This window comes from Homarus americanus, unplaced genomic scaffold, assembly GCF_018991925.1.
Source record: "Homarus americanus isolate GMGI-L3 unplaced genomic scaffold, GMGI_Hamer_2.0 scaffold58957, whole genome shotgun sequence".
Taxonomy (NCBI): Eukaryota; Metazoa; Arthropoda; class Malacostraca; order Decapoda; family Nephropidae; genus Homarus; species Homarus americanus.
Window position 1 is genome coordinate 546023 of NW_024740903.1, and position 27243 is coordinate 573265.

At 47.9% G+C, this 27243-nt stretch overlaps 1 protein-coding gene across 6 annotated transcripts in view; it reads left to right on the forward strand.

Annotated features, from left to right (window-relative positions):
• LOC121875555 (serine/arginine repetitive matrix protein 2-like) overlaps positions 1-15062 on the forward strand; it is a 142910-nt gene extending 127848 nt beyond the window's left edge. For 3 of the 6 annotated variants that reach the window (XM_042380139.1, XM_042380141.1, XM_042380140.1), the window contains 8 exons: positions 2001-2421; positions 4162-7306; positions 7581-7810; positions 8221-8460; positions 8792-9434; positions 9775-9913; positions 10328-10490; positions 10931-12877. In XM_042380139.1, coding sequence (XP_042236073.1) covers positions 2305-2421; positions 4162-7306; positions 7581-7810; positions 8221-8460; positions 8792-9434; positions 9775-9913; positions 10328-10490; positions 10931-11068 — 4815 coding nt within the window. In that variant the 5' untranslated portion in view covers positions 2001-2304 and the 3' untranslated portion in view covers positions 11069-12877. Of the gene's footprint in view, positions 1-2000; positions 2422-4161; positions 7307-7580; positions 7811-8220; positions 8461-8791; positions 9435-9774; positions 9914-10327; positions 10491-10930; positions 12878-15042 lie in introns of those variants that run through there. The other 3 variants (XR_006090630.1, XM_042380142.1, XM_042380143.1) reach the window with 3 other exon arrangements.
• Positions 15063-27243: the final 12181 nt, after the last annotated feature.

Below are 27243 nucleotides of genomic sequence, written 5' to 3' on the forward strand. Positions count from 1 at the left end.
TTGGACTGTACCATGAGTGTTGGACTGTACCATGAGTGTTGGACTGTACCATGAGTGTTGGACTGTTCCATGAGTGTTGGACTGTACCATGAGTGTTGGACTGTACCATGAGTGTTGGACTGTACCATGAGTGTTGGACTGTACCATGAGTGTTGGACTGTACCACATAAAATGAAATACACAATACCATTAATTTTCTTGACCTAACCAGCAGAAGAAAGTGAAGTAACATGTATAATTGTGTGAATAACTCGAGATGCATAACTAAACAACATGACACTTGTTAACTCATAGAGGAAATAACAGTAGTATTAGGTCGTTAAGTTGTGTTGTACTCCACCAATCACTTGAAACACACACACACACACACACACACACACACACACACAACACTAGAATAAACATCTAAAACACTACTCTAAACATTTGTGTCTTTACTACATGTTTTAGTATTTATGACTGTAAACATTAATGGTTTATTTGTAAATGTTTATGACGTCTGTATCTGTGACGTCACTTTAATCGTATGGCGTCATATAAGAACATAAGAATCAAGATGCTTTAACCTGTCTCTGTACTCAAGGTTCCTAATGCCCGGGATTAGTCTTGTCATTCTCCTCTGAATTCTTTCTAGGGATTCTATATCCATTCTGTAGAACGGTGACCAGTACTGAACTGGGTAATCCAAGTGAGGTCTCACAAGCGCAAGATATAGTTTTAGGATGACCTCGCTAGTCTTGTAACTAACACTCCTTCGTATGAACCCAAGTACTTTGTTAACCTTGTTTCGAGCAAATACACATTGTTTACTTGGTTTAAGATCCCTACTTATCATTACTCCTAAATCTTTCTCACAGTCAGATTTCTCTATAACAACGTTGTTCATATGATAGCTGGTTTCTCTGTTTACATCTCCTAGGCGAAGTACTTTACATTTGTCCACATTAACTTGCATCTACTATTATTCAGACATCATAAAACATCAGACGTCAGGCTAATAAGCTTTGACGTCAGCCTGGGTGGGTGGTGACGTGTGTGGTGGGCGGTGACGTGTGTGGTGGGCGGTGACGTGTGTGGTGGGCGGAAGAGTGAATGTATTAGGTGTGAGAGTTCCCACATCGTCCCTAGTGCCCACGACCAGGTTATTTGCCGCCCACCACCCACAGGTAACTCAAGTGCCGCCCATAACCAGTTCACACGCCCACCACCCACATTAACTCACGTGCCGCCCATAACCAGTTCACGTGACCGCCCACCACCCACAGGTAACTCACGTGCCGCCCATAACCAGTTCACGTGACCGCCCACCACCCACAGGTAACTCACGTGCCGCCCATAACCAGTTACACGCCCACCACCCACATTAACTCGTGCCGCCCATAACCAGTTCACACGCCCACCACTCAAGTGCCGCCCATAACCACGTGACCGCCCACCACCCACAGGTAACTCACGTGCCGCCCATAACCAGTTCACACGCCCACCACCCACATTAACTCACGTGCCGCCCATAACCAGTTCACACGCCCACCACCCACATTAACTCACGTGCCGCCCATAGCCAGTTTACGTGACCGCCCACCACCCACATCCATGCAGTATGTCATTCTCGTTATTAATATTAGTGGTATATGTATAAGCATGTATATCAAGCCCTGTTTACTACCATGATAACACGTACCACCATGTTTGTTTACTACCATGATAACACGTACCACCATGTTTGTTTACTACCATGATAACACGTACCACCATGTTTGTTTACTACCATGATAACACGTACCACCATGTTTGTTTACTACCATGATAACACGTACCACCATGTTTGCTTACTACCATGATAACACGTACCACCATGTTTGCTTACTACCATGATAACACGTACCACCATGTCTGTTTTTTACCATGATAACACGTACCACCATGTTTGCTTACTACCATGATAACACGTACCACCATGTCTGTTTACCATGATTTTAATGTCTCTGTTTTGTCGACAGGTTGGGAGCAGCAAGGAGCTATGTGACGATGGCCAGACTGAGCCATGGCCCTTACAAGCCTCTTCCTTCTTTCTTCTTCTGGTTCTGTGAGTAAGAAGATAACGAGCAGTAAACCTTCTACGCCTCTAATAACTCATCGGACGTCATCACTTCTAGAGAACTTCTTAACCAATCACCAAACACGGACTCTCAACTCCTTGGCCAGTGGGCAGATACAATTGGACGTGACGTCATCACCGCTTGATATCATCCTAGCCAATCAGCGGTCAAACCCTTAACGTCTCGCCCAATCAGTAGCTGCAGGATGGGTAATCAAAACAGTAGTAGGGCGGGTCTGTCCCAGCCGCCCCTGACCTGGACTCAGAGTTTCCCCAGAGAAAACAAACGTCTCAAGAGATATGGAGCCACTTCTGATACTAAGGTGAGAATGGTCACGTTAGTTGTGAGGTGAGGTAAGGTGAGGATAGGCGAGGTGAGGTGAGGGGAGGGGTGGTGAGGCGAAGTGAGGTGAGGGGGGAATTTACATCAAGCAAGAGGGCACTTTGTCAGTAATGTGGGGATGGTGAGGGAGTTAGAGGGAGTGAAGATGCAACAGACAGGGGAGTGAGTGCCGCCCATACCGAGGGTGGGTGTGGGTGTGAACCGAGGTGCCGCCCATACCGAGGGTGGGTGTGGGTGTGTACCGAGGTGCCGCCCATACCGAGGGTGGGTGTGGGTGTGTACCGAGGTGCCGCCCATACCGAGGGTAGGTGGAGACGTGTACCAGTGAGCCGTGACCATCCCACGCCCTTGTCCCTGACCTATGTAACTACAGGGGTCCATCACGACGTCAGGGAGTCATCATAATATAAGTAATAACTGAAGGATGACTTAATGGGTATTAACACAATAAAATATACAGTATAGATTAAGGCAACTATATTCAGTAACCAGACACCTCCAAGATGGCAGACAAGAAACTGGATAAGACAATACCTTAAATATAATAAAGAGAGATATATTATACTCAATAAAATCAAGACACGTCAATTAACTGTAAATTATTCTTCATATTTCTTGTATTAATGTTTAGTTCTTCACTACATAACAATAACACGCACTTAATAGTTTAGTGAGAGGCGAGGTCAGGTGTTCAGTCTCTTAATGGTTCGTAAGATCAATAGTCCTGGTAAGAGAAGATGAAAAATACACTTAACTTAAGATATATTTCAAGTTAGATTTCAATGTTATTTTGATCGCCAACTTCGAGCTCCAGTTAGATTTTTTTTTAACTTTCAGTGACATAGGGAAGGATTTTGTTTACTTTTTTTTTATAAAGATTTATGTTTCGTCATATAAGAGTCCTGTCACTCCTTCTCCCATCCATGAACCCTGAGACTCATGAATCTGTGAATCCGAGACATCACCCAGTACACCATCTATGGGACCAACCATGTGTCAGGTCTCGGATTCACGGGTTCATGAGTCTCAGGGTTCATGGATGGGACAGAGGACTGACTAGACTGTAATCCAGGTATCGCCTTTATGTACATCAAATTAGATCTACGTTAAAGGTGATTATGTTCGTTATGGTTAAGTCAACACTCAAATATCTTAACCTCGAGAAAGTTCCTCTCTCGGATCCCATTAAGAGACACACAATGGCGGCCTGCACGGTTCACCTCCTCTTCTTCCCTCTTACTTCCTCCTCACACTCTCTCAACACTGTGTTTGCTCCGCCAACAACTGTGTTCTTAGTACCCTCTTTTTCTTCTCTCTCTTCAGTTACTGCCTCCTTGACCTTGCTTCACTTTTGACTTCCTTAATCTATCTCTTACTTCCTGCGTCATTATCCTCCTCCTATTTCGCTTGTCTTAATGTTCTTCCTCTTCCCCCATCATCACTTATTCCTCCTCGTCCCAGTTTAATATTTTCAGTAATAAAAATATGTGGGATTCTTTGGCTCATTATAGCTGTTAAAAGTGTCATAATAATCCCGGTACTTAACTGAGGAAAAGATTGATGATTACATTTGCTTTCACCTGTTGAGGGAAAATAAGAATTCAGTGTTGTTTACGGGGAGTTGACAATAGTAATTGGAGAAGTATTATGTGAGGGAAGAACAGGTATGGCAGTATAATTTATAGTCACAACTCTTGACTAATGTAAGTATTTTCCTCAGGTGTTGCCCCAGAGGATCCCCGGTCAGCGTCTGCGGCCCACAGAGAACGGTCACATCCTACAGACGAAGGGCACCCTCTCAGCCAGACGAATGGCAGAATTCCACGCCCCACATCATCCAGCCTTCCCGCCGCCCATCGTCCTCAACCAGCAGCATCACGCCCTGCACCAGCCACACTCAGCCTCAATGACCGCCCTCCACTACCCACACTTCCACGACGAGCGCGCAGCCTCCATTCATGACCTCAGGTTTGGTCGTCCACCGTCAAAGAATTATGCCAGTGAACCAGACTTAAGAGGACCGTCCCCTCCTACGGCTGTTCCTAGTCCACCGCCTCACACAATCATCAGTCAGTCGCCGACGAAGGGCAGAATCAAGTCAAAGAAGAAATACAAGGCGCCTCCAGTCCCTCCGGCAGGGATGATAGACTCCCATTCACTGCCTCGCGGTGCCGAGAGGTCTCACTCTCTGAGCGATATGACACCTCAGGCGTCCCACAGCCAGTGGCCCACCCCCTGTGTCGTTCACTTTGCTGATCAACCTCAGAGACACATGGTGAGCAGCCCTAAGCCTCAAAAACCCAAATCACGTAAAATTGGTCTCTTCCGTAAAAAGAATGAGTCTCGACGTCCCAAAGGAGGAGAAGAACATCGCAGCTCAGGGGAAGAGCAAGAGAGAGGCCGGGCAGCCAGTGAGGACAGACGTGCAGTCGTCACGCCAACTCGCAGCTCACCCCGAGATGAGCTTCGCGAGCGTGCTAGGAGTCTGGACTGCCTGCAACATGAGCTTCGCCACTCCCCCGTGTCTTCTTCAGTGCCAGTTGCAGCTTCAAGCCTGACTCACCTCCACCAGCCTCAAGAACAACGCCTCTGGGCAACTCTCGACAGAGACTCCAAACGCTCAAGTACACACGAGGTTGACTCGAAGCGAAGCAGCACGATAGAACGTGAGTCTCGGAGGTCAGGTAAAGACTCAAAGAGAATCAGTACACTTGAAAGGGATCAGCAGAAGAGTCACCGCAGGATGAGCACACTGGAGAGGAAGGTGGAGGAGAGGAAGAGCTGGACAGGAGACGGGCGTGACAACTCCACCCCCTCCTCTACCAGTCGCGTCTCCCGCCTCGACTCTTACCGGGAAAACACTTCACACCGCCGCTCGTCCTCAAGCGGGTCTCATCACGAACTAATTGCAGAGGAAGTAGAGAGACGGGATATTGATGACGAGTGGGATCAAGCCGCAGCAAAAATTAGTAATGAGAAGAAGAAGGGAAGGGAGAAGGCTACTGGTGATGAATGGGACACTGTAGAAGAACAGGTAACGGAGCGTAAGAAAATGTCCGCAAACCTTCAGGCAGAACTCATCAACACTGTAAAGAACCTGAGAAAGACATCTACTGAACAAGAACCCAAGACGTCCTCACTAACACGGAAGGGAAGAGAAAGTGAAAAGCGACCATCTAAGCCTAAGCCCACCACACAACCATCCAGTAGCCCTGCAGTGGTAGTTGACCAAAATGAGTCGCAGCGCAAAACCTTCTTCTTCGGGATGGAACCAGAGATGCCCCGAGAACCCCGCAGTGAGACCAATACAGGTCTTCACAAAATCAAAAACCAAGAAGAAGCGGCCAAGACCAGAAATCGTGAGGAAGTTTTCATCACTGGCCAGACTGTCGAATACTCACGTCGAACTCTGGAACGTAATGAGAAGAGCCGCAGCCGCAGTACCCGCAAAGAGAATCAGAAGGTAACCGAACCTCAGCGCAAAACCGTTGATGAAACTGACGGTCGTAATGGTGGAGGTCACAGTGATCATCGCAAGTTGTCTCGGGACGTAGAAGAGTTTGCAGTCGCTATTGAACGCCACAAGATGAGTCGAGCCGACGGCGACAGATCAGCAAGTGGGTCATCTCGACGTGAGGATGGAGGCTACCACTCTAGACAGAACTCCGGGAGTCTTTATCTGGACAATGAGAACGACGTGAGGGTTGAGGGTGAACTGTGCATGAACTTAAGACCGACTCTACCACGTCGACAGTTTGAAATTCCCAGATTTAGTCCAAACGCTGCCTGGCGTTCCTTGAGCCTCGAGCGTGCTAGCAGACACCCAGAAGCTCTAGACGAGACACGCAGCAGTGAGGAGCCAGACTCAGTGTACGAGGCAAGAATACAGCGGTTCACTCGGCCTACAGCTCCTCCCAGAGGCTCCGGTGAAAAGTCCGCCGACTCGGGCATCTCAGGAGATGCCGGCAGCCCTGGACCCACACACGAGTTTGAGCCTCTGATGGCCACAGAGAAGACCAAAGGCTCTTCGGGACCACTGGCAGCGTCCTCACCTGTAGTTTCTGGTCTCCCTGAAGTCCGACGTGCTTGGACTCCTGCCCAAGACCTGGATGACAATAGTCTTGACAGCCACGGTGAACACCACACCGCCCTGCCCGAGGGACTCTCCACACCTCCCAAACTCACATCACGCTCTAACATGTTCCCGAAGTCACAGGAACTGACACCAGAAACTGAAGCCGAATCCCCGACTGAAACAGAAACTGTTTCAGAACTCGTGTCTCCGGACAAGAAAGATCGCTGGTCAAGGCGCAAGAAGCGAAATCCTGCTGACATCATTCCTCATAAGTTCAACAGTCTCCGTAAACTTAAACGGTCCGTCTCTGGTGCCATCACTGGTCTGGGCCGCAAGAGTCCTGGTGCGGAAGATTACCTTCAAAGCGGAACACTTGATGAGCCTCAAACCCAACCTCAAGGAGACGACACCAACTGGCGCGACAACTGGTCCATGTCTCGCTCCATCCCTAACTCGCTCAACACGTGTGAAGAACATGACACGGGCAGCAACCTCTCCAGTAACCGCAACACCAGAAGTAGATCTGAGTCTCGTCTGGCAGTCGGAGGTGGTGACGCCTCACCGGAGGACTCGCGGCCTCGCACCCCGTCTTACCTCCAGCATGGTAACTCTGGCCACATAATGTATCTCCCAGAGTACAATTCGCGGAGGATGAGCCGTGGGGAGGCAGGTAGTGAGGATGAGTCTGACCGACGTCACAGCAGCACTTCACAACACTACGACCGCCACCACAACCTCCGACACTCCGACAGGCCGATGACGCCCGATCACGAACGCAAACCTCCGTCAGGTGAGTCCTTAACCTGAACAACAACGTGTCTATTCACTTTCCTTTGTTCTGGTTTAGTGAATAATTTATAGATATATTAAGTATTGGTCTTCACAGGAATGTAACTCTGTTCTTCGAGAAAGACATCATCATCATCTTAATGTAAAAGTAAAACGGAATTATATGCATATTGAAGATGTATGTAAACAGATGTGACCAGGAATGTTTTATAATTAATATTCTGCGAACGACATAAATATTATAATACTGACCAACATGTACCATCCTGCGACAGGTGACGAGGACCCAGCACAGCCAGAGACTTACCATGGGCCCACTTCCCTCCCTACCTCCCTCCCACACTCCCATCCCGCCCTAGCCTCCTCCAAGAAGGCCAAGGGTAAGAAGTTTTCCTACCAGAGCACCGTCAGGGTTCTGGAGAAGAGAAAACTTGAGGAGAAGCTGACCAGGGAGGTCGCCGAGAAGGAGAAGCTGAGGCTGAAGGAGATAGAAGCCATGAAGAGGGTGAGAGTTGATCCGTTCTCTTCATACACCACTTATAGTTACACACGATATTCATACACCACTTATAGTTACACACGATATTCATACACCACTTATAGTTACACACGATATTCATACACCACTTATAGTTACACACGATATTCATACACCACTTATAGTTACACACGATATTCATACACCACTTATAGTTACACACGATATTCATACACCACTTATAGTTACACACGATATTCATACACCACTTATAGTTACACACGATATTCTACTTCATATTAAACTTTGTGCTGAACAACTTAACACAAACAAGTGAGTTTCATTACAGAGGGAAAGTTAAAGTCAACATGTACTAAAGACTAACAGGACACAAGGCTACAATTACATTCTTTTGACAATTTCTCACATTTCTGCAGGTTGAAGAAGAATTCCAGAGGAAGAGGGAGAGAGAGAAGAGGAAGGTGAAACAGGAGCTGAAGTTGCTCCAAATGCAGCAGCAGCAGCAGCAGCAGCAGCAGCACACCAGCAGAGACACACACAACCACTCCTATTCCAGTGACGACCACGCCCCCTCGTCCTACTCCTCAGAGCAGAACGAGGTGTCTAGCCAGGCCTCGTCCCAGCCACCGCCTCTACCTCGCTCCCCGGCCCCACAGGTACGTCCTCACCTCCTCTCCAGCTGCCATATATGTGTACCAGGTTAATATAATTACATAAGTGAACAACAAGAAGACAGGACACTCGTTTATATACAATGAAATAATAGTTCCAGGAGCTGTTTTAGCTTAACCATGTATTAGTAAACAATCTGAAGTCCAATACTTATTTCTGAAATTCAATGTGAAATTCTTAAGGCTTCCGACATGAGAATAATTAGGGTATTAAGAGTCCCTGAATCTGTACTCGCCAATGCTATGCACAGTGTGGGGCTCAGAAGGTGTCCCGCGGCCACAGGACATTACTAACATGAGTCTTTCTTCTCGGCAGCAGGTGTATCCCTCCTTCACCTCCCTTCCTCCTGAGTTACCTTCAGACGCTTCCCCTGGTCTGCTCTCCGGACTCAAGAGTTGGGTGCGGAACAGGAAGGAAAGTCGGTCGTCCACCTCCTCCACTACCCTCACCTCCGCCCCGAGACAGGACCCTGACGGAGCTCCAGCTTCCTCCCCGAGGAAAATCAGCGATGACTACAGTGGTTCCAGCAGCAGTTCATCGCGGAAAAGCAGCACTGACCACAGTGACCAGTTGAAACAAGGCTTCCGGGCTGAGATTATCGCTGCTTCTAGAAAGCGCAACGCGAATAATCCGGTCATCGTCCACGAGAGTCCACCACCCAAGCACAACAACCAGAAAAGGTCTATATACAACCACCTGAACGAGGTTGTTGAACGTGAGGCGCAGCGGTCACAACGCCAGCAGAGTTACCAGCAAGAAATGAATTACTCACACCGCCAGAAACTCAGTAGTAAACACATCCAGAAGGACAACCTACGCCGGTCTCAGTCCCCGGATGTCCGTCGACTGATGCAGGAACTACCGGAGCTGCATCAGGAGCGGCGGGAGTACCGGGAGTACCGCAGTCCCTCACGCCACTCCCGTCACTCACACTCCCCGCCTGCCCGCACCACCAGCAGTAAGTACCTCACCACGCCCCTCAACAGTTCCTCAATATATTTTCTAGGTCGTTGCAATAACCTTCCCGATACTGCATGAAGTCACTAATGACCCTCCAACCATCCTTTACCACCCAAAGGCTTCCCGCTTACCACCCTCACCTACCAACCAACAAGCGCCTCTGTACACCTGTGTCCCCCCTTCTCACAAACTTCCTCACTTCAACTGGCGCGTCTTCTGTATCCCGTAACCCCCCCCCTACCCCCTACCATCCTCCCCATCAACTCAACAATAAGCCGTTTTTCTCCCCAACTCACAGCTTCTATAACACATACTAATACCTTCCTCTGCATCTTCAGGTCCCCCAGCTTCAATATCTCCCAACAAGAGCCTTAACAACTACCGACGTGACTTCTGCCACGGCAACGCCCAGGTGGCGGGCCCCACTGTGGTGTCTGTCAAGGTCAAGCGTAACGACGAGAGTGACCGCTATTCCAAGTGAGTTGTGACCCAACCAATAACATCGGAAGTTAAATTTAAAAAAATTATTCTGAGTCAATATATGTCACTACCTCAGTCAAGCTTTTATTAATATTGTACAAGGATATATTGTTTGGCGGTGTTGCCTTACTGTACTTGTGAAATGTTTCTCTAAGAAAAAATGGTCCTTGGCAGTTATTCCCGTCACTGATTCTTCTCTTTACGGTCAAGTCGTGTTGTTGATATAGAGACTGAGTTATGTCACAAAAACAAGTCTTTATTATCGCCACTCTGTAAATATGGACTACTGGAGCCGAGACTTACTGTTATGTACATACATCTACATTGATTATTATACACCTGCATGTTCTTCAAATTTTTAATACGTCATTCATGGCAAAAATCATTAATATTTTGCCCTGACCATCCCAGACACTCGAGTGATGATCGAAGGTCGGTGGGCAGCAGCGGCGTGCACCGCAGCGCCTCTGTCGACCTCCTGGAGACCGGGTCGTGTTCCTCCTCCTCCACAGCTCGGCACCACCAGTCCTCCCACCACCTCGCTGACGCCTCCCTCAGTCATAACTATGGCAGGGTCAGTACCTCTCTTTTACTCTCATGAAATATAATATCAAGATTTCTCACTGACATGCCATCAAGGCGATACCATAGTTCTCTCTCCTGATATATGATGCTTATATAGATATATGTATAGTATCTGGCCTCTACTGATTGTACGAGCTAGTAGTCATATCAATTCCTCATCGTTGTGCACTGTGAGGTCTGTCTGAATTAGTATTCTAAAAGATGACCAAGTTAACTGACAGGTACTGATGAGCAGTTATTGAGTGTGTCCATATTGCAGCATTATAACAATGAACTCACCAATATATGCTACAGCTCACTGCTCCAAAAGTCTTCAAAATTTTAACTCGATATGAGAGATATAGTGTCATACGCAATACCGGTAAATAGAAGACAAGAGTTGGAAAACATTGCTTCAACTTTTTAACTGTTGTGTGGTTTCCTCTACAGATGAACGGCTACCCACCTGTCGACAGCAGCCCAGCCCGGTTTGCTCACAGTATCCTGACTCCTTTCAGCCCTGTTAAAGGATATAGACCTGTATCCTTCAGTCCCCCTCCTCCAACTAAAATATTGCCCGTAAACTAGGTCTTGTAGATAGGAAGACAAAGATATTATTATACATACAACGAATTTAGTTAAGGATATGCTCGAATGAATAGAAAATTAAGCCCCACGTCTTACATTAAAGAAAACGGTCTCAGCTAGAGTGAATGTGAAGCAGTGACTAAAGAAAAAGTTTGGATCACTGGCTGGTGTAGTTGTGTAAGGTTGTTAAGAGTTTATTTCTTAAATGATAACTAATGGAGTGAGAAGAATGGATTCAGTGTGCCAAAATATATAAAAAGGAGAGTTTGTTAACACGAATGAGGTGGTGGTTACTGTTTGTAGGAGTCCAAGATGGCTGACATATAGTATAGGGGGGAACGTTAATGGTGCAGAATGTTTATATACTCACACAGTATTAGCTTTATAACAGAACATAATAACCCTTATGTTCTCCTCATGTAAAGCTGATTTTTGAAGGTTATGAGCTTTAATGTTTCCGTCCTGTGAGGGAAAGACAGAGGCAATAGACTCTGTTAAATATGTGTGTGTGTGTGTGTGTGTGTGTGTGTGTGTGTGTGTGTGTGTTTCATCAGTGTGGATGCCTCTGTGTGAAGTATAGTTATTCAGTTTATAAGTAAATAAAGATTGTTTTATGTAAGTAATATTGTCTGTGTATAATAACAAAATTGGAATATATATACACCATAAAGATTATAGAGACACAAGTTAACAAAACATTATGTAAATGTTGGTGTAACATCCTCCAGTGAGAGGATGGCCGTGTTGCCCTACACTGACAGGAGGGAGACGTACCACAACCTTAGATTCTTCCCAGATAGAACAGAAAACAGCGCCAGAGAAGGCAATCGTCAGCGCCTGGCGTTTCCTTCCAACCCGTAAGGATAAGCTTATGGACGCTGCAATATATGAACGCCAGGTCGTTTTATGCCGGGATGGGAGCACAAGTGACCGCCACAGTGTCTCCCAGCCAGTGTGTTGCTTCACGCCGGCCCGGGGGACACTGAACACACTGGTACTCAACACGGTTCATATATACAGTACAGTGGGTCTCTACAGTATAGTTATATTTGCTGTTTGTTCAAATAACTAGTTCTTAAGGTTAACCGAGAGATACTTGTTTATATTAGTGTAATAAAGGTAAATCATAAGGGCAGGTAACGATAACATCATAGAAAACGGAAGTATTATGGGTAACTCGCCCTGAATGTATGTTAGCTAGTGGTTATGTCCCCCGCGGCTATACTCATCTGTTATATGAATTACAGTGAAGTAAATCAACTGATGATATCACGTGCAATATTAATGGTAATATCAAGTAAACAATGAAATTCAGACGCATCATACAATAGATTAAGAACTGTTTTAGAGACTACACTTACTAACGTTCATTCACACTATCAAACACCTTGTAATTTAAGGACATATAAATAACTTCACAAAATTTCACTGCTCAATAACTCGTACAATTATCACACGCCAAAAAGGATCCCTAATGACTAGCCAATCCACATGCAGGGTGAGATAACCAATGAGTGTTTAGAACCGAAACTCTTCACCAATAGAGGCGTTTGATGGTAGTAACGCTCTTAGTGAACTTGATGCTAGTGGGCGTCTGTTAACATATCAACCATACCTTGTACATTATCTTAATAAGGTTCTGCTCACAGTAATATTTTGTCCCGGAGAAATATTTTAGGATCGTGTATGACCGAGCAGAACGTTTGTACATTTTTACTGTAAATAATAATGTTTTTTTTTTGTATTAAACAAATCCTAACAGTTGCTTCAGATATTCTTATTAACAAAATAAAGTTTATTTGAGATGAATGTAGATTGTTTTATTGTTATCTTTCCTGAAATTTGTTTGTCAATGTGTCTACGGTTTAACATGTATACAGACAACACACGTATTGTATACATACACTATACAGGTATACAATTTGGAATGTATATAAACAATGGTAAACAGTAAGAAGAAGCTTTTGATGAACTGGTACGAATATGCATAATGACATTGTACTGAACAGGTTGAACATTCTGAACCTTCATTTCCTTCTCTTTGTTCACCATTGTTTGTATACCTGTACTATAAAGCTGGTCAAATAATAGCCATTCATATAGTTATTTTAGTGACAAATCACATTAATTTTTATTCTAAGAAAACAATATTTTTCCAGATAGTTTTTATTGTTTTTATTTTTTATTCTTTTTTTGTTTACTGTTACTGTAGTGTCACGTCTGTTATACAAAATGAATAACAGATAAATATGACTTTTGTCCTTTGGTCTGTGAATAATGAACGAGCTCTGGTCGTCTGGCTGGTGCAATTACTCATTCGCCTACAGTTAATGAGGTGAAGAGGCAGGTAGTCACGGTGTCTACCTTAATTAAGAGAGTTCAGCCCAGACCAGCCATCAGGTAACACTTAATCTATCTAGCCCAGCCCACGCCTATCCAGCTCAGCCCAACCTCGTCTAGCCCAGTGTAGCTCATCTCAACACAGACACTGAACACAATAAGACAATAGAAGAAAGAGATGAAGAATGACCAGGAGGAAGACAACAACATCTCGTCAACTTTACAAGACCAGAAATGTCAACTTGGGCCACAAACTTGTAGGTCGAGGCAAGTTGAGCGCCGGAGTCCTCAGCTGTTAAGTCACTCACGTCACTAACAACCAAATAGGAGGATTGAGAAACGAGTGAGACGATACGTGTGAACAACGATATTACGAGAAAAAAATCATCTAAGGAACCGAGGTCGCAACTTAATGGCTGATTGATGCAGAGTAAATTTACACATTTTATACAAGTTATTAAAAGTGTAAAGTAAATGTTTTCTCTTATAAAATAACATGTGAGAAGTAGACAAGACATGGAAGTATATAGTGACTATGTACAGTAGGTTATATTGAACTCAGTGGCCCCAGTCGTGTAGGCCTGGGATGGCGAGGTATAACCAGTCTTGTATTCTCAGACTTACAAATGGACACGTCTACTAACTATATTCTCCTATGATAAATGATAAGTTCGCCTTGATGTAAGAGTATCATAAATCAAGGTGGAAGGAGAGATTATTCTGTTGGTCTTGAGAAACAGTAAGGTAGCGAGGCCGGCCGGGCCAGGGGAAGGCAGTCCAGCTGACACAACACAGAGTCGCTGGGCTCCTCTGGGACCCCTTGAGGCAACTACGTCAAATTTCTGGAGAGAGAGAGAGAGAGCCCCAATTTCCGTACCAAAAAATAATATATTTTCTGAGGCTGCCAGGTCCAACTTTCTTGTTTACGGAGTCTTGTTGTGGAAAAATCTTAAGGTTCCTGTTTGAGTGGCAGCAAACTGCCCTCGCTCACACACCCAACAGCGGCGGTTTTATACCAAAAAATATTCTTGGAAGTTAAAAGGATTTACCTCCTGGAATAAAATTCACTACATTCTCTTCTCCACAACTCCAAAAGAGAGAAAATGTACGAGCGTTAACCAACATGAGAAGATGGAACCTCTGTCTGAACACTCTCTTTTATTTCACTGCGCCTCCCAGATTTTCTCGTGTGGAATCGAAACATCTGCCACAGGATATGGAAGATCCGGCGCTTCCTTGAAGTGGGATTGGAATCCTTTGATATACCCGTGATCCCTTTAGTGCAATTTTTGCTCGAGATTTTGTATATTCTCTTAGTAAAAAAAAATAATAATTCTAATAAGATACAGGAATAACTGCTGTTTCCGTTTACCTCCTGTTGTAGCATAGGAAAAATACTTAAAGGAACCATTAAGATCTTTAGTTAAAAGAACTCCGTAAACAACAAAAACACAAAACACCGATAAAGAAACAAACACTTCCAGAGGTAAGTCGAGCAATATTTCAAAAAGGCGGCGAAAATAACCATGATGGAAGCTAAACTCGAGTAGGCTTGAAAGGGACCAGATATATGGGTGTTTCTGGCTGGCGGTGCTGAGGAAAAAATACATTGTGAAGGATGTTGTCTGGAGGAGGTGTGTGTGTGTGTGTGTGTGTGTGTGTGTGTGTGTGTGTGTGTGTGTGTGTGTACCAATACGTGAAGAGAAGAAAAAAAATATCTATATGAGGAATGTTGTTACTTAAGGAATGTTGTTACTTAAGAAATGTTGTTACTTAGAAATGTTGTTACTTAAGGAATGTTGTTACCTAAGGGCTATTGTTACTTATCATTGTATTCCAACACTCGTATAGACTTTGCCTCATCATAATAACAATGTCAGTAATTCCTTATACACATCACACCTCAGAGTAGGGTTAGGAAAGTCGATCATAACCCCTCAGTCTCACCGGCGCGGCGTCCTGACTGTCATCAAGAGTGCTCGTGTCTATGCCTCTCTGGACACGAGATCGCAGGTACAGTTCTGTCCATAGACATTTAATGTGTCAAAGAGTTACCAGAAATAAACTAAAACAAGCATTGATGTTTCAGAGCAAATTCCTGCCATATAAAAAGTGTTAACAAGCACTTATGTGATTCTTCAACAAAATGGTTAGTTACAAACATATTACAAATAAAGTTATAATAATGACTTACACGAATCTGGGCTAGGTGGTGTTAACTGTTACTGAACAAGGCTGGTCTGGGTGAACTCATTAGGATAGGTGAAAGGAGGCAGCATCATACGTTTCCATTAATTAAGGTAGACACCGTGACTACCTGCCTCTTCACCTCATTAATTGCAGGCGAGTGAGTAATTATACCAGCCAGAAGAACAAAATATTGTTCATTGTTCACAGCCCAATGAACAAATGATAAACGTAATCACATATTGTTTATAGTAAACAACAACAACGACAATTATGTAACAGTAAGAAATAATCAAAACAACGTCAATTATCTACACAAAAAAATCTTCGAATAAAATGAATTGTAATTTACCATCTATACAGTGGAGGTATAAGAGGAATGATATACAGTGTGTGTAGATGGTGAAGAATGTTTAACATGTTCACTACGACACAAACGCTTCATAACAACTCACGGAATAACTCTCGTTGGATAAGAATTACGATTCCCATTGGAGGACTGGAAATATATCAACCAATCATCATCTGATCTTTTTCTCCGTCTTTTTTTTTCTGCCAATCAGCAATCAGTATCCCCAGAGCAGCGGCCTCACACTGCTGCTGGCCAATCACCCTCTTTGAAAGGATAGCCAATAGACAATCACCTAACACTTCCCTTATAATGGTAAAGGGTGGAAGAGAGACGACAAGGAGAGACAAAGCGAGACAGCGAAGGGCGGCGGAAATGAGCGAGAGATAGTAAATGAGGGAATGAAGTTAAGACAGCGAGAAACAGTGATGGGGAGGGAGACAGTGAGGGAGAGTGAGAGACAGTGCCAGAGAGTGAGAGACAGTGCCAGAGAGTGAGGGAGAGTGAGAGACAGTGAGAGACAGTGAGAGACAGTGCCAGAGAGTGAGAGACAGTGAAGGAGAGTGAGAGACAGTGAAGGAGAGTGAGAGACAACAATGTGATATATGAATGTTGATCTATGAAACAGTCACGTTCAACAAGTTATAAAGTTAACAAGCAGATGTCAACGTGATGTCACTCAATGACCGAATAGCCAATAAAGTCTGGATTAAACACGTGTCAATAGGATGTCAGCATCGTGTCAGCATATAAATGAGTCATGGAGAGTCAGGTCACTTGTAACGTCAAGAGCCACACAGTGTAACAAGCTGTGTCATACTCCGGTTATCACCCCAGCAGTAACGAGTAACTGAAGGACATACATACACACACACACACACACACATCTAAACACGTGTATTGTTATTTGATATTTTCATGACAAAGTTTTCCGACAAGCACAATTCGCCCGCCTGATGTAGACAATGTTTCCTTATTTGTCTACAATACTATGCCCACATAAATGATGTTATTTCATTGAGTTTACTTTAAAAGCTGACGAGTACTGACAGTGAAGGTGGGTTCTTTGGGCTGACGGGGGGGCAGTTAGGGGCAGTTTGGATATAGCACACTGTAGACTAAGCCTTTTCTGGATAAACAAGGAGGCATTGCGGCTGACACTGCACTATACCACCGCCAATTCTCCAGCTGTAGTGTAAGGTATCCATTTACAGCCGGTGTACTGTTGTGCCCTGGTTGAGAATCATCTTCTCTTAGAACAGATGTGTGTTGTAACCGCTCGACCACTCCTGATATAGACATAATATCTAATTCGCTATACTCTTATAAAATAAACTGTTTATATATCAGTGTATTACGATGACAGTGTTAATGAGCTACACTGCCCTGACCACCCGAGCCAGTGAGCACAGTCCAGGGGGAGGCACAGTCCAGGGGGAGGCACAGTCCAGGGGGAGGTACAGTCCAGGGGGAGGCACAGTCCAGCTGTGAGGCTCCAGGCAACTACGTCATATACCTCGAGATGGAGAACCTCGATTTCCTTACCAATAAATAATATATTTTTTGAGGCTGTCGGTTCCAACTTTGTTTACGGAGTCTTACGGTGGAGAAATCTTTTTGGTTTTGTTTAAGAGTCAGCAAGTTGTCCTCACAAACACACAGAACGGCGGGTTGTACCAAGCGTTACCCCAAAGGTAGACTGACCCGTGTTACATTCCAACACATCTCCATAGTTGTAAAATAAAACGTAGAAAATTAAGAAGTGAGAACGTTAACCAACATGAGAAGATGGAACCTCTGTCTGAACACTCTCTTTTATTTCACTGCGCCTCCCAGATTTTCTCGTGTGGAATCGAAACATCTGCCACAGGATATGGAAGATCCGGCGCTTCCTTGAAGTGGGATTGGAAATCCTTTGATATACCCGTGATCCCTTTAGTGCAATTTTTTATAACAATATTCTATTATACCCAAAAACATCAAAACTGCGACGGTATCAGCCATCAACAGCGCCAGGCAAATATTGAAGCTAACTTGTGCCAGCACTGGCGATCTTCTGTGGTACAGGAACAAGTAAATAAAACACCGGATAGTAAAGAGACAAAATTTATCAGAAAATAGTGTCTTCCCCTATGTAGCCATCACCATTATCATCACCACCATCATCACCCCCACCACCAACTCCGCCCCCACCACCACCACCCCTCACACCATCACCAATTCCACCCCACTCCTCCTTCCTAACACCCCCAGCACCACCCCTAACACACCCCTAACACCACCCCCACCTCCAACTCCACCCCAGCACCACCCTAACACCACAACACCCCCCACCACCACCACCCCTAACACCACCCCCACCTCCAACTCCACCCCAGCACCCACACCCCTAACACCACCACCACGTTTCTTAAAGAAGTTGCGAAATGTTTACTGAGGCGGATAAAAATAATCAGGATGGGAGCCGTACCTGAGAGAGGAGCCGAGGAGCCACATATTTCCCGATGAAGATTATGAAGAAAAAATCTAGAGAGGTTTGTGTGTGAAGACTTGAGGATGGTGTATGTGTGTATCTGTATGCGTGTGTACATGTATATTTGTGTATATTCATGTGTACGTTTATCTTTGCATGAGTAAGGTTATGTTCATATGAATGTTTATGTTTGTGTTTATCGTATATCTGTGTGTATGTGCGTGTGTGCGTACGTGTATGTGTACGTGTGTGTGTGCGTGTGTATGAGTGCGTGGGTGTGTGTGTGGGCGTGTTGCGTCTATATGTGTGTGGGTGTGTGACTCAGAGGACCTATGGAGACTACATGACCGCTCCCCCCCTCCCCGTATCCCCCCACCCCCCTACCCCACTAAGAGAATCGTGTTGTTGACCGAGTCCACTAAGTCTGGTAGGTCAAGAGGAGACTGAGCCCCCCTCCCCACCCCTCACCCCCCACCCCTCACCCCCCCACCCCTCACCCCACCCTCACATCAACCATTCCACTGCCTAAGACTGTCGCTTAGGCAGTGGAGGGGGGAGTGTGTGTTGGGGGAGTGTGTGTGGGGGAGTGTGTGTGGGGGGAGTGTGTGTGGGGGAGTGTGTGGGGGGAAGTGTGTTGGGGAAGTGTATGTGGGGGTAGTGTGTAGCGGGAGTGTATGTACTAGGAGAGTGTGTGTGACTGGGGAGAGAGTGTGTGTGTGTGTGACTGGGAGAGAGTGTGTGTGACTGGGGAGAGATGTGTGTGTGTGTGTGTGTGTGTGTGTGTGTTCTGGACCACCATCACAAGACTCTGGTACAGTAGGTGTGAAGGGCTGCCTCACCACGGGAAGCTGCACAGTATAGTCATATTATTACAGTGCTGGTGTTGGCATCGAACCCCTGACCTTTAGCTTTCGAGGCCAACACTACCAACTGAGTTCTTTTTTTTATATAAGTAATGACAAAAAAGGAATCTCTCTCTTTCTCTCTCTCTCCATTCCACCTCACCTCCCCACCCTCCTCTCCACACCTCCCCACCCTCCTCTCCACACCTCCCCACCCTCCTCTCCACACCTCCCCACCCTCCTCTCCACACCTCCCCACCCTCCTCTCCACTTCTCCCCACTTCTTCTCTATTTCACTTCTCCCCTTATCTCCCCGCTCCCACAAACAATAACCAAACATGTGAGGGGGTAGGGGAGAGGGGTGAGGGAGGGGAGAGGGAGGGGAGAGGGAGGGAGGGGTGAGGGAGGGGGCGATGACGGCACCATTTGACCATCTGGAGAAAACAGTAATCGAATCAGGAGGTAAACAGCTTCTGATTACGAGGTAGAACAATCACATTAAGACCCGCCCCCCCAAACCCACAAGTTACGCCGCACCTCTGCTAATGTAATCTTTTCAGGCCCGTCTTCCAGGAATGCCGAGTTTTTTTGCCGCGGCGTTAGAGCAGAAATGATGGAGGGAGGCTGGGGGAGAGGGAGGGGAGGCAGGAGGAGAGGGGGGGGCTGGAGGAGGGGGAGGCTGGAGGAGGAGGAGGAGGAGGGGGCTGGAGGAGGGGGGGGGGAGTGAGGTTGGAGAGAGGGAGGGAGTAAGGCTGGGTGCTACATGCTGGAAGGAAGGAGTAAATCCCAATCACCGGCAACTGGATGAGTTTCTTGCGGGTGGATGAAAACAAGGCAGAACTGCTGTTGTGAGTCCTGCTGGAATGTGTGAGAAACACGAGGGCTGGAGACAAAAGCTTGGCCAGCACAAGGGATCACTTTGTCGGAAATGGTAAATCTCGAGTCAGGCAGCCAAGAGGCAGCAGATACCAGAATAATTTTCATGTCACACATTGGTCATTAAGTTGACACAGAAAATTGTCCATCAGAGTTGACAAGGCCAGAAGGAGTTAGTGAGTGATGTGGAAAGATCTGTGATTGTTATGTACAGCAGAACCTGAGCTGCTCTTGACGGAGTTGATGAGGCTAGGAAGCAACTCTTCTCACGTGGGTCTTGGAACATGGAGACCCACCTCCCCACAACACACCAAACTGGACCTGTGTGGTCACAGTGTAGGACTTCAACTCCAGACCTTCCAAGCCCTTGTGCCCGGAGCTGACTTCAACAGGGACCTAACTGGAGGACTCGTTGGACTGATCTCCCTGATGCATCTAAGTACTGCCAGGAGTTAGCCACTGTAGCTGCACGAAGGAGTGCAAACAGCCCTGCAAATGCCTCTCATCAAATCTTCCATGTACAGATCTGTGCACTGTAGAGGGACTTGTAGTTTACAGTACTGAGAACAGCGGTATTTGTGCAACATTGCTTATGTCACAAATGACTAAAAGACTCAAAGCTGATGGGTACCCGACCTCATGTGATTCCCTGTATCTTAAAGTAACTCTGTGTAAAGTTTGGTTCTTTCGTACCAAAATGTGGCTGTTAACCGCTGACGACTAAGCGTATACTTCAGGCTCTTCAGGCGGACACACACACACACGCTCTGCTCTACCTCACGACATTAACAAGACTTCTCTTCCACGGGGTGTGAAGGAAGGTCGGCTTCGGTATACAGACTTACACCCTCTTTTAAAGTTTCAGAACCACAAGAAGCAAACTTTCACTCTTCACACGTACGATTTTCTCGGCATCTGTGACCTGGAGGTAAAGACAAGAGCTTCCTTCAAGACACTAAACTAAATCATCATTCACACCTTCCTCGTAAAGTAATGATATCCAAACAGAAGTCATATTCTCAGTATTTTTAACGATATGTCAATAACACCTTGGCAAGATTATCAACATTGATCAAACTATCAACAGCGACTATGTTAGCTGACTCGTGTGTACCTTGTGGTGTTGTGTTCATAGATCCAGTTTGTTTTGGTACCAGCGAGCGAGTGTCAGCCTTTACGATAATATTCCCAGGTAAATTTCACCTTCACAGTGATATCAGACTGTAAACTGCTGCATCTTTTCGCGACCAATGGGTTATAACTGATGGTTGTGGTAGCGGCTGGGTGTTCATACTCGGGTTTCACGCTGCTATAACGAGGTGTTAGTATTAGAGGAGAGAGTAACGCAGCAGTTTAATGGGCGAGTAACGAACAATGTTATGGAGGAAGAGGCACTGGTCAACCCGTATGTGGTAAATGAGACACTAGTGAGAGAAAAAGAAAACACAATGAGAGGGAACGAGGGAGGGAGGGAGGAAGGAAGGAGGGAGGAACAGAGGAAGGGAAGGAAGAATGGAGGAACAGTATGAAGGGTGAAACAGAGGGAAGGGTGGAACAGAGGAAGGGGAGAGACAAGGCTACACACAGAGGGAGAGATATATTGCAATGTACACAAGGCGCCAACTGGGAAGGCACAACACGTGTAGGTATCCGACCCTGCACAGAACATTCACTCGGCATAATCCTTAAAACAATAAGCGGCTCACCCAATGTACCTTTAAACTATGTGGAGCGGCGATGTTCACTTAGTGTGTAGGATGGTATAATACAAGTTTTTTTTTAATACAGTCAGTGTCATATTACAAACACACAAACAGTACAGGAATATATGTACTGTTGTGGACGGAATTACCTGGACATTCAATAATATCTGGGGTCTACTTGAGGGAGATGTAATGACGAAGAATTGGGATTTGAACATCAATTTACATGGACCACTATAACATGGACCACTATAACATGGACCACTATAACATGGACCACTATAACATGGACCACTATAACATGGACCACTATAGCATGGACCACTATAACATGGACCACTATAGCATGGACCACTATAACATGGACCACTACAACTTGGATCATCACAACATGGACCACCACAACACGTACCACCAAAACAGCACCCTGGACCAGTGGACCAGCCTCCCTTTAAATTATCACGCCATTACTCTATAGTTATTACTCTAATCATTACTCAAGTCATTAGTCAGCATAGGTCATAAGTCATTATTAGGAGTCATTATTAAATCTATATTCTGAGTCATTACTGCGTCTATACGTCATTTATGGTAAGCGAGACTTGAATGGTGATCTTAGTCAGTTCTTATGGTAATTATCAGTGATACATTAATTAGTGTCACAAATAAGTCTTCATTGGTAATTACTCTAATTGGGTCATCATTTGAAGTTATCAAGTAGATTCATTACTTTGAGTCATAACTTAATTAATCTTAGCAAGTCATTACTCTAATCTAAGTCATTACTCTTAAGAAAGTTAGTTACTACACTGACTTACATCAACACGGGTACACGTCCTCAAGTCATTACTCTAAGTGGGAAGTTGTGCCACTAATATCTACGGAGGCTGGCAGTGTGGGAGGTGGTCCTGGTAGTGTGGGGAGATGGTCCTGGTGGGGGTGGTTGGGTGTGGGGGGTGGTCGTGGTGTGGGGGGAGGTGGTCCTGGTAGTGTGGGGGAGGAGGTGGTCTGGTAGTGTGGGGGGGAGGTGGTCTGGGTGGGGGGGGAGGTGATCCTGTTGGTGTGGGGAGGAGGTGGTCCTGGTGTGTGTGGGGGGCAGTGGTCCTGATTGTGGGGGGCGTGGTCCTGATGGTGTGGGGGGGAGGTGGTCTGATGGTGTGGGGGGAGGAGGTGGTCCTGATGGTGTGGGGGAGGGAGGTGGTCCTGGTAGTGTGGGGGAGGAGGTGGTCTGATGGTGTGGGAGGAGGTGGTCCTGGTTGTGTGGGGGAGGAGGTGGTCTGGTTGTGTGGGGAGGAGGTGGTCCTGTTGGTGTGGGGGGAGGGAGGTGGTCCTGATGGTGTGGGGGAGGTGGTCTGGTGTGTGGGGGAGGTGGTCCTGGTGGTGTGGGGGGGAGGGAGGTGGTCCTGGTGGTGTGGGGGAGGAGGTGGTCCTGGTTGTGTGGGGGAGGTGGTCCTGGTGTGTGGGGAGGTGGTCTGGTGGTGTGGGGGGAGGTGGTCCTGGTTGTGTGGGGGAGGAGGTGGTCCTGGTGGTGTGGGGGGGGGAGGGTGGTCCTGATGGTGTGGGGGGAGGTGGTCCTGATGGTGTGGGGGGGAGGTGGTCCTGGTGGTGTGGGAGGGAGGTGGTCCTGGTTGTGTGTGGGGGAGGAGGTGGTCCTGGTGGTGTGGGGGAGGGAGGTGGTCTGATGGTGTGGGGAGGAGGTGGTCTGATGGTGTGGGGGGAGGGAGGTGGTCCTGGTGGTGTGGGGGAGGAGGGTGGTCCTGATGGTGTGGGGGGGGAGGTGGTCTGATGGTGTGGGGGAGGAGGTGGTCCTGGTAGTGTGGGGGGGGAGGTGGTCCTGGTGGTGGGAGGGTGGTCTGGTAGTGTGGGGGGAGGGTGGTCTGTGGTGTGGGGAGGGAGGTGGTCCTGGTAGTGTGGGGAGGGAGGTGGTCCTGTGGTGTGGGGGGGAGGGAGGTGGTCTGGTGGTGTGTGGGGGGAGGAGGTGGTCCTGGTTGTGTGGGGGAGGAGGTGGTCTGGTAGTGTGGGGGGAGGAGGTGGTCCTGGTGGTGGGGGGAGGTGGTCCTGGTGGTGTGGGGGAGGGAGGTGGTCCTGGTGGTGTGGGGGGAGTGGTCCTGGTGGGTGGGGGGGGGAGGTGGTCCTGATGAGTGTGGGGGGGGAGGTGGTCTGGTGGTGTGGGGGGGAGGTGGTCCTGATGGTGTGGGGGAGGAGGTGGTCCTGGTAGGGTGGGAGGGAGGTGGTCTGGTAGTGTGGGGGAGGAGGTGGTCCTGGTGGTGTGGGGGAGGGAGGTGGTCCTGATGGTGTGGGGGGAGGAGGTGGTCCTGGTGGTGTGGGGGAGGAGGTGGTCTGGTGGTGTGGGGGGAGGAGGTGGTCTGGTAGTGTGGGGGTGGTGGTCCGTGGTGTGGGGGGGAGGGAGGTGGTCCTGATGGTGTGGGGGGGGAGGTGGTCTAGTGTGGGGGGAGGGAGGTGGTCTGATGGTGTGGGGGGGTGGTCCTGATGGTGTGGGGGGAGGGTGGTCCTGGTGGTGTGGGGGGTGGTGGTCTGATGGTGTGGGGAGAGGTGGTCCTGATGGTGTGGGGGAGGAGGTGGTCTGATGGTGTGGGGGAGGGAGGTGGTCCTGATGGTGTGGGAGGGAGGTGGTCCTGGTAGTGTGGGGGAGGGAGGTGGTCTGATGGTGTGGGGGGGAGGAGGTGGTCCTGATGGTGTGGGGAGGAGGTGGTCCTGATGGTGTGGGGGGGTGGTCCTGATGGTGTGGGGAGGGTGGTCCTGGTGGTGTGGGGGGGGTGGTGGCCTGATGGTGTGGGGGAGGTGGTCTGATGGTGTGGGGGGGGAGGAGGTGGTCCTGGTGTGTGGGGGGGGTTGGTGGTCCTGATGGTGTGGGGGGAGGAGGTGGTCCTGATGGTGTGGGGGAGGAGGTGGTCCTGATAGTGTGGGGGAGGGAGGTGGTCCTGATGGTGTGGGGGAGGATGTGGTCTGATGGTGTGGAGGGAGGTGGTCCTGATGGTGTGGGGGAGGAGGTGGTCTGGTGTGGGGGGGGTGGTGGTCCTGATGGTGTGGGGAGGTGGTCCTGGTGGTGTGGGGAGGAGGTGGTCCTGGTGGTGTGGGGGAGGGAGGTGGTCTGATGGTGTGGGGGGGAGGAGGTGGTCCTGGTGTGTGTGGGGAGAGGTGGTCCTGGTGGTGTGGGGAGGAGGTGGTCTGATGGTGTGGGGGGGAGGGAGGTGGTCCTGATGGTGTGGGGGGGAGGTGGTCTGGTGGTGTGGGGTGTGGTGGTCCTGATGGTGTGGGGGAGGGAGGTGGTCTGATGGTGTGGGGAGGTGGTCCTGGAGGTGTGGGGGGGGAGGAGGTGGTCCTGGTAGTGTGGGGGAGGGAGGTGGTCCTGGGTGTGGGGGGGTGGTGGTCCTGATGGTGTGGGGGGAGGTGGTCCTGGTGTGGGGGAGGTGGTCCTGATGGTGTGGGGGGGAGGGAGGTGGTCCTGATAGTGTGGGGGGAGGGAGGTGGTCCTGGAGGTGGGGGAGGGAGGTGGTCCTGATGGTGGGGGAGGAGGTGGTCTGAGTGGGGGGAGGGAGGTGGTCCTGATGGTGTGGGGGGGAGGGAGGTGGTCCTGATGGTGGGGGTGGTGGTCCTGATAGTGTGGGGAGGTGCTGGTGTGGGGGGAGGTGGTCCGGTAGTGTGGGGAGGGAGGTGGTCCTGGTAGTGTGGGGGAGGGAGGTGGTCCTGGTAGTGTGGGGGGAGGGAGGGTCCTGGTAGTGGGAGGGAGGTGGTCCTGGTGGGGGGGGGAGGGAGGTGGTCCTGGTAGTGTGTGGGGGGAGGAGGTCCTGATGGTGTGGGGGGTGGTGGTCCTGATAGTGGGGAGGGAGGTGGTCCTGATAGTGTGGGGGAGGGAGGTGGTCCTGGTAGTGTGGGGAGGAGTGGTCCTGGAGGGGGGGGGAGGTGCGTGTGGGGGGGAGGTGGTCCTGGTTGTGTGTGGGGTGGGGGGGGAGAATAGATGAGAGGATTGGTAACTTTATTTATTTTTTTTTAATTTCCCCCATTTTTTCTTTTTACAATTTATAGGTTTAACTTTTTTCCTTTCCTAAAATTTTTCCCATTTCCTCATTTTAAATTTCCCAACATTTTAGGCTCGTTTTACTTGACCATAATTTATACTTTTTTCCCCAACTTTATAGTAATACCCCCGCCTTGTTCCCATGTGGTTAGTGTTATGTGATCATGGTTCTTGCATAGCAGTTCACTCAGACACTCACGCGGCCACTCAGACCCTCTCGCGGCTACTCAGACACTCTCGCGGCTACTCAGACACTCTCGCGGCCACTCAGACACTCTCGCGGCTACTCAGACACTCGAGGCCACTCAGACACTCACACTGCCACTCAGACACTCACATTCAGACACTCACATGACCAGAAACAAACATTAATAGACATAACCACACAGACAGTGACAGACACAAACAGACAGACAGACACAAACTTACAATCAAACAGACAGGCAAACAGACACAACCAGACAGACATAAAGACAGTCAAGAACACACACCCCACTGGCGGCATCATATTATAAGGAGTCATTTATTACAAAACACAAATATCGCAATTATTCGGGATTAATCACTTGAAAACACAACCCCCTCCCACACCCCCCACCCCCACAGATACCTCCCTCCCTTCCCACACACACATACACCTTGCTTCCTTCCCACACACACACACACACTCCCACACATCCTTCCCTCACACATACACCCCCTTCTCCCCTCCCCTCCCTCCACACACACACACACACACACACACACACACACACACACACACACACACACACACACACACACCTCCCCTCCCTCCCACACACACACACACAAACACTCCTTCCCTCTATACACACACACACCATCAAGTCAGGGCTTAAAGTGCTTTGGAACGCTCACTAACGCAGTGGTGGGTCAGCTAAATGATCCACCGAGCAGTGTTTCTGATTTCCGGTAATCACACTGCGGTCATCTTCTGTTGCTGCCAACATATGATACTTAAACTGTAGTCTCTAGTGATTATATTCTAATTACACTGACGTAACTTATAGTAGATATCTGTACTATTTCTGCGTGTAACAATAAATGTGTGTCAATAATCGGATTTACTTCATTCTGCAAACTTTTGTGCATTTCGACGCAGCCCGCTGGTATATGGTGCAGTACTGTTGCTGTACAATACAATACAATAACCATTTCACGGTACTTTCAAGCTGTGTGCACGTGCAGCATAGGCGGATCTTGGGGCCAGGAAGCCATGGCCCTCTTTTGAAGGTTCTGAAGCCCCTGGTAATGTTTGGACCAGGACAGATTGGTCTAAGTCTGTACTGATAATCACACTTATGGTACTGCATATATTGTATCTTAACCAAACACTATGTCCTAC